The 11653-nt window shown below is 45.4% G+C and overlaps 1 protein-coding gene across 3 annotated transcripts; it reads left to right on the forward strand.

The window, feature by feature from the left end:
- The first annotated feature begins 1688 nt into the window (after positions 1 to 1688).
- MOB3A (MOB kinase activator 3A) lies at positions 1689 to 11291 on the forward strand. 3 transcript variants are annotated; one of them, XM_081846470.1, is made up of 5 exons: positions 2087 to 2211; positions 6616 to 6686; positions 6803 to 7350; positions 9295 to 9497; positions 11054 to 11291. In XM_081846470.1, exons 3-5 carry the CDS (start codon positions 6936 to 6938, stop codon positions 11081 to 11083), a joined length of 648 nt encoding a protein of 215 aa, XP_081702596.1. In that variant the 5' UTR covers positions 2087 to 2211; positions 6616 to 6686; positions 6803 to 6935; the 3' UTR covers positions 11084 to 11291. The 3 variants fall into 3 exon arrangements, with proteins under 3 accessions (XP_081702598.1, XP_081702597.1, XP_081702596.1); XM_081846472.1 differs by lacking the exons at positions 2087 to 2211; positions 6616 to 6686 and adding an exon at positions 1689 to 2064; XM_081846471.1 differs by lacking the exon at positions 6616 to 6686 and having other exon boundaries at positions 2076 to 2211.
- The last annotated feature ends 362 nt before the right edge of the window (positions 11292 to 11653 follow it).

Below are 11653 nucleotides of genomic sequence, written 5' to 3' on the forward strand. Positions count from 1 at the left end.
ATAATTGCTATTTGCAAAACGATATCAAAATTTAATTCAATAATAAAACTCCCCCCCCCTAAAGTGCTGGTTAGGGATTTGGGGGCATCTTAATTCTTTTCAGATGCTTGTCAGATTCATTTGAATTCCACCCTTTTCCCCCGTTTGATCAGGTTTATCAATAATAATAATAATAATAATAATAATAATAATAATAATAATGTATTTATACCCCGCCCTCCCCAGCCGAAGCTGGGCTCACCTTGTAATTGTTATTTCAAAATCTTATCAATGCAGCAAAATGTGAATTGCAGGGGACTATGCGAACTTTTAAAAAATCTATGTTATTAAAGGTTTTCAACCGAATATTCCATAAAATTCAGGCTGAACTAAAGAGAATAATGATTAAAAAAAAACCAAACAGGAAAAAACTAAAAACGTCTTCTCTCTTCCTATGGGGTTCAAAGAACTCTGCACACGGTATTTTGTCCCTTACAGCAGTACTGCAAAGTTTGCCCGTGTTCTTCAGCCCATTCCGCAGATGGGGAAGACTGAGGCCGAGAGCAGGGCGGTTGGTGTGGCTTGCCTTTCGCATGCCTCATGTCAGCGGCGGCATTTGAACTCGGGGCTTCCTGCTTTGCAGTGTGTCTCGGGGTGGGGGGGCTGCGGTTCAGTGGGGAAGGGATTTCAGCCACGATCTGGAAACTCGAAATGAGGAACTGGTAGATCAAAGCCAGCATTTGGAGCCCAGTCGCTGGAAAGATGCAGAAAATAGATTTTCCTGGCAATTTTCCCGTTGTAAGCATGCAGAAAGAATTTCCTGCCAGGGGGAATTCCTCATTTCAAAGAACTATGAATAATTGGGATTCTGGCTTCCTGAAAGTTCTGGGTTTTTATTTTTTTTAAATCATCAGTGAGTCTTTTTCATTTGGAAGTTTAGAGGGTTCTCTCCCCCCCCCCTTTATATTATTTATTGGCGTCAAAATGAAGGGTAGGCAAACATGTGTGCTTTTATTTAAAATGCATCTCTGGGTTATTTGCGGAGCACAGGAATTCATTTTTTGCCCCTTCAAAATATAGTGCGCCCCCCCCAAGGTCTGAGGGACAGTGGAGCGGCCCCCTGCTGAAAAAGTTTGCTGACCCCTGAGATGATAGATAGATAGATAGATAGATAGATAGATAGATAGACAGACCGACCCTCGACCTATTCAGAAGTTAATGCTAATATGGCAAAATTGACAGCAAAAATAAAGCGATAAAAGAGACAAGTGCATCTTTAACCCAATGTATTATTGCAGGCTTTTTTTTTTACCATTCAAGCAACATATGCTTCAACATTTCTCCGATGAAAAGAGGGACGTCCTTTTCAATAATAATAAGAATAACTACTAGACTTTTAGAAGACATCTGAAGGCAGCCCTGTTTAGGGAAGCTTTTAACGTTTAATAGACCATTGTATTTTAATATTCTGTTGGAAGCCGCCCAACAGAGTGGCTGGGGAAACCCAGCCAGATGGGCGGGGTATTTTATTATTATTATTATTATTATTATTATTATTATTATTATTATTATTATTAATACAGCACCCGTCTGACTGGGCTGCCCCAGCCACTCTGGCCGACTCCCAACATATAAAATATTATAATAAAACATGAACATATCAACATATCATTCAGTCTAGGTCTTGTTCTTGTTCTTAGAAGTGCATAGATTTTTACAAAACTTGAAAAAAAAATCACCCCAGAATCATTTCCACCGACCCCTGAGAGTGTCAGTTCCAACCACTTTGGAAAGCCCAGATCAGTTGAACCGGGGGGGGGGGGGGATTCTCCTGGCTCCCCTCCAAAAAACGTCATTTCCGTATAAATAATGTCGCCCTTGGGTTTTTTAAAAAGAAGAAGAAAAGAAAAGAAAAAACCTCTTGCTCGAGTGTCGCTTTCCCTAAAAGGAAGTGAGTTCAGCAGCCATTACTCATCAGGGTTCTGAATCTTCCTCAAGCAGAGAGGTTTCCCGTGTTTTGGGTCAGGATCCGAGCGAGCGACTTGCAATCCAAGCTCCGTAGGGTGACCTTAGAGTCCTGTTCAGGTGCCTTTTCTTAAAATATCTACCTTTTTCCGTCTTTTCCCCTCTCCCTTCTTCTTATAATTCAAAAAAGGAGACATCGACGAGGAGAACCCATCGCCAATTCCACCTTGAGGCTCCTCATTTTGTTCCGGTCGGAAAGTGGTGCCGGTAAGAACGTGAACCTGGGTTTAATAAATAATAATAATAATAATAATGTTATTTATAAATAACAAAACAAAGATTCCTTGAAATGCGGGAATCGTGGCTGAGTACCTTTCGATGGGATATGTATGGGTAAAATAAAGAGGTTTTTTTTTATCCGTTGCTTTCTGGCTGCCTCTCAACTTCCTCATGTTGTGGGGATTAAATTGTGATCTTGAGAGTGGGGAGGGGGGCTGTGAATACAATAAATAAATATTGATTTATTGATTTGTTTCTGGGATCTTTTATAAGGGGCGGTATATAAACAGAACTATTGTTGTTGTTAATACTCCTCAGAGTAGACCCGTTGAAATAAGTGGATCTGTGTATTTATTCACAAATTTTGTATACCGCTTAAGAGCCTCTAAGAAGTTTTATGACAATAGGAAATATTTAAATTGTCATTTTTAAAGTGGGGGGGGGGACCCAGTTAAAAGCAGTTATGTGGAAATATTCAAAGGATGGTAGAAATAAACACATGTAACTTCTACTTGGCTAAACAAAAATGTTTTAAGCAGCGACAAAAGTTAGACTTTCCCCCTTTTTGTAAAGACTTTATATTTCATTTTATAGTGTATAGAGGGTCAAAGTTGGTCTTGTCCATGTGGATTTCAAAAGCAGACTTACATGAATATTGTGCGACAAAAAATAAAACGCCGTCCTCCAGTAAAATGACTTGAGAAGGACTGTGAAAAGGATAGTTCAGCATTGTTTTCTAGCTCCCTGACTTTTTAAAAATAAAAATATGCATTTCCTTGAGTCATAGAATCATAGAATTGTGGAGTTGCAAGGGAACCCCAGGGGTTATCCAAACCAACCCCCTGCAATGCAGGAATCTCAGCTAAAGCATTCATGGCAGATGTCCACCCAACCTTTGCTTAGAAACCTTCCCCTGTTGAACAGCTCTTATTGTCAGAAAGTTTCTACCATATGTTTAGTCGGAGTCTCCATTCTATAACTTGAAGCCACGGGTTCGAGTCCTACCCTCTGCTCTCAGTCTCCTCTTTTCCAGCCTAAACATGCCCAGCTCTTTCAACCGTTCCTCATCAGGCCTGGATCCCAGACGTGTAAAATTAATTCCACCTCTTTGTTATTACAAGCACAGTGTATACTGTTTCCTCCTGTCTGCCTTCTAAAAAGTTTGATGCTAAAGCTTTGCTAAAGAGGAAGAGGTTTCCCTGTATTTAAGAATCTGAACCTCCCCACGCAGGGGCAGTCTACCTCTGAATTAGCAACTGCTGCAGATATGCAGATGACACAACCTTGGTGGCAGAAAGTGAGGAGGAATTAAAGAACCTTTTAATGAGGGTGAAAGAGGAGAGCGCAAAATATGGTCTGAAGCTCAACAGCAAAAAAACGAATATCATGGCCACTGGTCCCATCACCTCCTGGCAAATAGAAGGGGAAGAAATGGAGGCAGTGAGAGATTTTACTTTCTTGGGCTCCATGATCACTGCAGATGGTGACAGTAGTCACGAAATTAAAAGACGCCTGTTTCTTGGGAGAAAAGTGATGACAAACCTGGACAGCATCTTAAAAAGCAGAGACATCACCTTGCCAACAAAGGTCCGTATAGTTAAAGCCATGGTTTTCCCAGTAGTGATGTATGGAAGTGAGAGCTGGACCATCAAGAAGGCTGATCACCAAAGAATGGATGCTTTTGAATTCTGGTGCTGGAGGAGACTCTTGAGAGTCCCATGGACTGCAAGAAGATCAAACCTCTCCATTCTGAAGGAAATCAGCCCTGAGTGCTCACTGGAAGGACAGATCCTGAAGCGGAGGCTCCAATACTTTGGCCACCTCATGAGAAGAGAAGACTCCCTGGAAAAGACCCTGATGTTGGGAAAGACAAGGAGAAGGGGACGACGGAGGACGAGATGGTGGGACAGTGTTCTCGAAGCTACCAGCATGAGATTGACCAAACTGCAGGAGGCAGTGGAAGACAGAAGTGCCTGGCATGCTCTGGTCCAGGGGGACACGAAGAGGCGGACATGACTAAATGACTAAACAATGACAAGTGGACAGGGAAAGGCTGGTGCATTTATGGTGGGCTTCCCTGCAGGCCGCTTGCTGACCCTTGTCAGAAACAGGATCCTGGGTTCAATGGGCCTCTGGGTCTGAGTCAGGCAAGGAGAGTTTGGGGGGCGGCGTAACAGGGGGTCGATGCCTGACTTGGAGGAAGTGGATTGAGAAAAAGGCCTCCTCTCTCCCTCTTCTAACATTGGATCTTGCAGACGTCCAAGGAAGATGATCATGGGAAGATTCCAGGCAGACTTTTCCCGTTAAACTGCGGAACTCCCTCCCACAGGGTTTAAAAGAGGAATGGGGAAATTCGTGGAGGAGGAGTGGGCTTTCGATGGCAACTAGCAACCAGCTTAGAATCCTAGAGTTGGAAGAGACCACAAGGGCCATCGAGTCCAACCCCCTGCCAAGCAGGAAACACCATCAGAGCACTCCTGACATATGGTTGTCAAGCCTCTGCTTAAAGACCTCCAAAGAAGGAGACTCCACCACACTCCTGGGCAGCAAATTCCACTGTCGAACAGCTCTTACTGTCAGGAAGTTCTTCCTAATGTTTAGGTGGAATCTTCTTTCTTGTAGTTTGGAACCATTGCTCCGTGTCCGCTTCTCTGGAGCAGCAGAAAACAACCTTTCTCCCTCCTCTATGTGACATCCTTTTATATATGTGAACATGGCTATCATATCACCCCTTAACCTCCTCTTCTCCAGGCTAAACATGCCCAGCTCCCTTAGCCGTTCCTCATAAGGCATCGTTTCCAGGCCTTTGACCATTTTGGTTGCCCTCCTCTGGACACGTTCCAGTTTGTCAGTGTCCTTCTTGAACTGTGGTGCCCAGAACTGGACACAGTACTCCAGGTGAGGTCTTATTCCAAGCAGATCCCCCCTTTTTTTTACAGGAAAAACCCCTCTCTCCAGGGCAGTCCAAAAGATTCTATATGCTTTACTTGAGATTCCTGCATCGCATGGGGGGTTGGACTAGATGACCCTCGGGTCCCAACTCTACGATTCCAAAGCTTTGAAGCAATATCTTCTCGTTGGCGCTTTTGTGTTGTTTCAAGACACAGCTTCTCTCTCTCTCTCTCTCTCTCTGTACTTCCTGCTTTCTTCACCAAAACTGACATGTGTCTGCACACAGGATGTGGCTTTTAAGCGAAGCTCGAACTCGGTTCTTTGTAAATGGGGCTTGCACCGCTGCAGGACGACGGTCGGATCCTGCCCTCCCTCTCCCCGCCCTCGACTTCCTCTCTCAACTTCCCTTCACGGGACACCTCTCTTCTTTTAGAGACACCCAAGGGGCCTCGATTCCTGGCCTTCAAGAACCATCTCTCATATATATATATATATACACACACACACACACGGAAGTAGTTAATTCAGCAGGAAGCACCTTCATTTCCCCCAGTTATATTTTATTAAATTTCCAGAAATTTCGCATATGCATTCCAATACACGTTAATTTTTTCTTCCCACTCCGCTTTCCATGGTGTGTTTTTTTCCCTCCCCTTTGCTGCACGCTATTTTCTCTCTCTTATAACATTAGAGATCCCAGGCCTCAGGGAGGTTAGACTGGCCTTGACCAGAGCCAGGGCCTTTTTGACCGTGGCCCCGACCTGGTGGAACGCTCTCTCATAAGAGACTAGGACCCTGTGGGATTTGACATCTTTCTGCCAGGCCTTTGGTCGGGGTTCAGTCTGATTCTTTTCTTTCTGTATAAGAATAAGCATTAAAGAGGCCTTCTAGCCCATTCACGGGTCCTTTAAAAGACCAGTGGTAACAGTTGGCCCTGGAAAATATTTAAAAGGTAAAGGGACCCCTGACCATTATGTCCAGTCGTGGCCGACTCTGGGGTTGCCACGCTCCTCTCACTTTACTGGCCGAGGGAGCTGGCGTACAGCTTCCAGGTCACGTGGCCAGCAGGACTAAGCCACTTCTGGCGAACCAGAGCAGCGCACGGAAACGCCGTTTACCTTCCCATCCTATCTATTTGCACTTTGATGTGCTTTCGAACTGCTAGGTTGGCAGGAGCAGGGACCGAGCAACGGGAGCTCATCCCGTCGCAGGGATTCGAACCGCCAACCTTCTGATCGGCAAGTCCTAGGCTCTTGGAGTTAACCCACAGCACCACCCGCGTCCCTTGGAGAATATTAACGTCTCTCAATTTTACCTGGGCACTGCCATCTGTCCATATTTTAATTTGCTCTGAACTAATTTTAAGATGTATTTAATTAAGTGATTGATTGCTTGTTTTTATGTTCTTATGTTCATTGTATACTGTGTTAGTTTTGTAATGTGATAAATAATTTATTATTATTATTATTAATACAATAATACAACTACCTCTAATTCCAGGCTTGGACTGGATCACAGGATTATAGACTTGTACAGTTGGAAGGGACCCAAGAGTCATCTAGTATCGCAAGGCAGATATCGCAGCTAAATAATCCCTGTCAAGTGTCCCCCCCCCCCAAAAAAAATCCCCTCTGTTTTAAAAGGAAAAGGCATTATATAAAAACCATGTCTATCCGTTCTGCTGCAGGTTGAAGAGCCTCTGTACGACCGGCGGAACTCCTTGAAACTTTAAAATTTGGTTGTCTGAAAAACTCCTCCGTCGCAGTGGCAAATCTCTCAGCTATCAATAACTTTTGGGGGGCAGCTGAGTCGAGCAGGAGATGTCTAACCCTCTGCGGCAAGTTTTCAACAAGGACCGCACGTTCCGCCCCAAGAAGAAATTCGAACCCGGAACGCAGCGCTTCGAGCTGCACAAAATGGCGCAGGCGTCTCTCAACGCCGGGCTGGACTTGAAGGTGGCTGTGCAGCTGCCGCCGGGCGAGGAGCTGAACGACTGGGTGGCCGTCCACGTGGTGGACTTCTTCAACCGCATCAACCTCATCTATGGGACTATCGCTGACTCTTGCACGGAGCAGAGCTGCCCCGTGATGTCCGGGGGTCCGAAATACGAGTACCGGTGGCAGGACGAGAAATCCCGCAAGCCCACTGCCCTCTCGGCCCCGCAGTACATGGACCTGCTGATGAACTGGATCGAAGTGCAGATCAACAATGAGGACCTTTTCCCCACCAACGTTGGTGAGTCCGTTTCCGGGATGGGGGCGGGGGGGGGCACCGGACGTCAGCCAGCAGCGTGATGCGGCTGCGCAAAAAGGCGACTGTGATTCTAGGCTGCATTAATCCAGAATGCGGCAGCTAGACTTGTGACTGGGAGCGGCCGCCAAGACCACATAACACCCGTCTTGAAAGACCTACATTGGCTCCCAGGACGTTTCTGAGCACAATTCAAAGTGTTGGTGTTGACCTTTAAAGCCCTAAACGGCCTCGGTCCAGTATACCTGAAGGAGCGTCTCCACCCCCATCGTTCTGCCCGGACGCTGAGGTCCAGCGCCGAGGGCCTTCTGGCGGTTCCCTCATTGCGAGAAGCAAAGCTACAGGGAACCAGGCAGAGGGTCTTCTCGGTGGTGGCGCCCGCCCTGTGGAACGCCCTCCCACCAGATGTCAAGGAAATAAACAACCACCTAACACTTAGAAGACATCTGAAGGCAGCCCTGTTTAGGGAAGCTTTTAATTTTTAATAGGTTATTGTATTTTAATATTCTGTTGAAAGCCACCCAGAATGGCTGGGGAAACCCAACCAGATGGGCGGGGTATAAATATTATTATTATTATTATTATTATTATTATTATTATTATTATTACCTTGCATTCCCAAGTTACGGAAAGGTGGTGGTTCAGTTTTTGCTCTGTGCCAGACAGATCCTCTGTCGTGCGGTGGTTTGGACCCAGAGGAAGCGTGGGGGGAACCAGCTGGGGAGCCCCCAAGGGAAGAAGGCTCAGAGCCCGGGGAGGGGTGGTGGAATGGCGATGAGTAGTCAGAGGAAAAAGAGGAAGAGAACTACGAGCTGGAGGTGTTGGAAGAAGAGCTAACAGGGTTTAGTGAGCAGGGAGAGTCCGTGACAGAGAGCAGTCCAGAATCAGAGGCAGGAGCTGAAACAGGAAAGGAAGGATGCCAGGAAGCAGAGATGGGTCAGGCTGGTGAAGATGCCAGGGAGTCTCCCCCTCCTGTTACAACCATCTCCCCTCCCTGCTAGTCCCCCAGAACCAGGAGAGGCGTGAAAAGGGTGGAGGAGAGGTTGGCTGCACCCAGGAGCAATCTCCGATTGTTTGGAGAAAGCCCTGGGGAGGAGGGGATTGAGACAGCTGTGGGAAGGCAGGGACTTCCAGTCTTGGCAACTGATCCATTGGAGAAACCAGCCAAGTCTCAGGGGGATAATTGCCTAGAGGCAGAGTCTGTATGCAAGGTCCAGTCCAGTCCTAAGGTCAGGTGTATCTCAGTTCACGTAGTTGGACGATCCAGGGGTCAAGAAAGCCGTGAGTCGCAAGAAGCAGCAAGGTCTGGTCAGGAAGGACAAAAGTTTGTTTCCAGCAACTCACTGAGGCTGGAAGCCCTGCTTAAGAAACTGGAGTCATCTGGTTCACATCACGAGCAAGAAGGGGGCTGGATGGACCCATCAGTCTGACTTGATAGGAAGCAAGCTTGCTACTTAAATCAGCTGTATACCCGTATTTTTCGCTCTATAAGACGCACCAGACCACAAGACGCACCTAGTTTTTGGAGGAGGAAAACAAGAAAAAAAATATTCTGAATCCCAGAAGCCAGAACAGCAAGAGGGATCTCTGCACAGCGAAAGCAGCAATCCCTCTTGCTGTTCTGGCTTCTGGGATAGCTGCGCAGCCTGCATTCGCTCCATAAGACGCAAACACATTTCCCCTTACTTTTTAGGAGGGAAAAAGTGAGTCTTATAGAGCAAAAAATACAGTATTTGGAACGAGGAGGACTAGAAACTTTTTTATTAGAGGGAAGGCCATAGCTCAGTCGTAGAGGTCCAAAAGGCTCCTGGAGGGCTGCTGCCGGCCAGTGTGGACAGTATTGACCTTAGACGGGGCGGTGTGTGTGTGTTTACTGGGCATCTCTGCCACCTGTCGTGACCTAGGCATCATGTGCGTTTCTCTCACCAGGTACCCCGTTCCAGAAGAACTTCCTCAAGTCCGTCAAGAAGATCCTCTCGCGGCTCTTCCGAGTCTTTGTCCACGTCTACATCCACCACTTTGACCGCATCGCCCAGATGGGCTCCGAAGCCCACGTCAACACCTGCTACAAGCACTTTTACTATTTTGTGACGGAGTTTGGCCTCATCGACACCAAGGAGCTGGAGCCCCTGGTGAGTTTCCTCTGGGGAAAAGGGTTGCCAATCTTTTCATAATTATTATTCATATTATTATTATTATTATACAGTGGACGCTCGGGTTGCGAACGTGATCCACGGAGGAGGCACGTTCGCAACCTGCAGCGTTCACAACCTGCAGTGCCTCATCTGCGCATGCATAGGTTGTAATTTGGTGCTTCTGCGCATGTGCAAAGCGTGATTTAGTGCTTCTGCGCATGCGCAAGCCCTGAAACCCGGAAGTAACTCGTTCTGGTACTTCCAGGTTTTGGTGCGTCTGTAACCCGAAAACACACGACCTGAAACATCTGTAACCCAAGGTATGACTGTATTTATATGTACAAAACCACCGAGACGATGGCATAAAATACAGCCCTCCTGGGTTGTCAGGGGTTGAGCTGGATGATCCTTGGCGTTCCCTTCCAGCGCCACAGTTCTATGACCCCGTGGCTTTCAGTGATATTTATGTACCGCTCGATGTGCAGAATCACTTTGCGGCTTGCACTGAGGTCATTTTGGAAAAGAAGAGGAAGAGCAAGGCTAAGCCCCATTTGGAAATTGTCATTAGTAATACTGGAAACGGAAATTCAGCACCGTCAAAGGAGAAGGGACCACGAGGGTCATTTAGCCCAACCCCCCGCCATGCAGGAATCTTTTTGCTCAACGTAGGGCTCGAACCCACGACCCTGAGATTAAAAGCCTCATGCTCTGCCGACTGAGCTACCCCACGTATTATTATTATTATTATTATTATTATTATTATTATTATTATCATCATCATCATCATCATCATCATTTTTATAGCATTCATATACTGCCTGGTGTTCAAAATTCCAAAGTCATTCCCATAAGACATAATAAGTTTATTTGAAAAAGAAAATGGCAACGCCAAGTAATATTTGGAAATCGTTTTTATTATTACCATCATCTTCATTATTACTGATACTGTTATTATTATATCATATATTATATATTATAATATATGATATAATATATATAATATAATATATATTATATGATATATATATATTATATGATATAATATATATTATATGATGTAACATATATTATATGTTATTGGTATCTGAAGAAGTGTGCATGCACACGAAAGCTCATACCAAGAACTGACTTAGTTGGTCTTTAAGGTGCTACTGGAAGGAATTTGTTTTGTTTTGTTATTATTATAGTTATATGCCGTTAACCCACCCTCCATAAGGTCTAGCAGCTTGCTGCTTTTTGTTTTAAAAAATGTGGTGTCCTGAACCTTATTTTACCTTTGTTGCTGTGCAGTGTTGATGATGATGATGATGATGATGATGATGATGATTAATAATACCCTGCCCTCCCCAGCCAAGGCCAGGCTCAGGGCAGGTAACAAGCAATAATAAAAACTAGTTGAATGAATACAACTTAAAAACAAGATTAAAATACAACATTAAACATTAAAATGCAGCCAAGCTGATATAGATATAGATAGATATTCATTCTTTCTCACAATTTTGAACAGCAGAAAAGCACTCAGTCCTTTCCCCCTGCCCTCTTTTATTCGACAGAAGGAAATGACCTCAAGGATTTGCCACTGACGCCCTGCAGGGAGCGATTCCCCCGGCCAGATATGAGCCTCTTCTGGGACTGCAGAACTCTCCTCCACTAGGGAGTGCAAGGGGAATCTGGAGCGCCTTCCTTCCCTCTTTGAAGAAAATAATATATTGTTTTATAAAACAAAGCCAGAGAAAGGGGGGGCGGGAGAGTTATCCTATGATGACTACTAAAAACTGTTTTATACCATGATTTTCCTTGTTAGAGAGAGTGCGTGTATGTTGTGTGTGTGCCTGTATGTATTATAATCAGGGATAGAATCATAGAACCCAAAAATCCTGAGGGTCATCTGGTCCAATCCCCTGCAGTGCAAGACTCTTTTTGCCCAATGTGGGATTCGAACCCACAACATGAGTCTCATGTTGTCCCTATCTTTTAAAGGGGGGGGGGAGAAGACCTAGGTAACTACTGACCGGTGAGCTTGGCGTTGATACAAGGTCCTAGAACAGATAATTCAGCTGGTGGTTTCTGTGAGCATTTAGAAAAACGAGTCTAGTGTCCAGATCAGGGGAACTCATAGTGCTGCGCTATTTTGCCTTGGTCAGACCACATCT

The sequence above is a fragment of the Podarcis erhardii genome (assembly GCF_964252035.2).
Source record: "Podarcis erhardii genome assembly, chromosome: 18".
In the NCBI taxonomy this organism is placed as follows: Eukaryota; Metazoa; Chordata; class Lepidosauria; order Squamata; family Lacertidae; genus Podarcis; species Podarcis erhardii.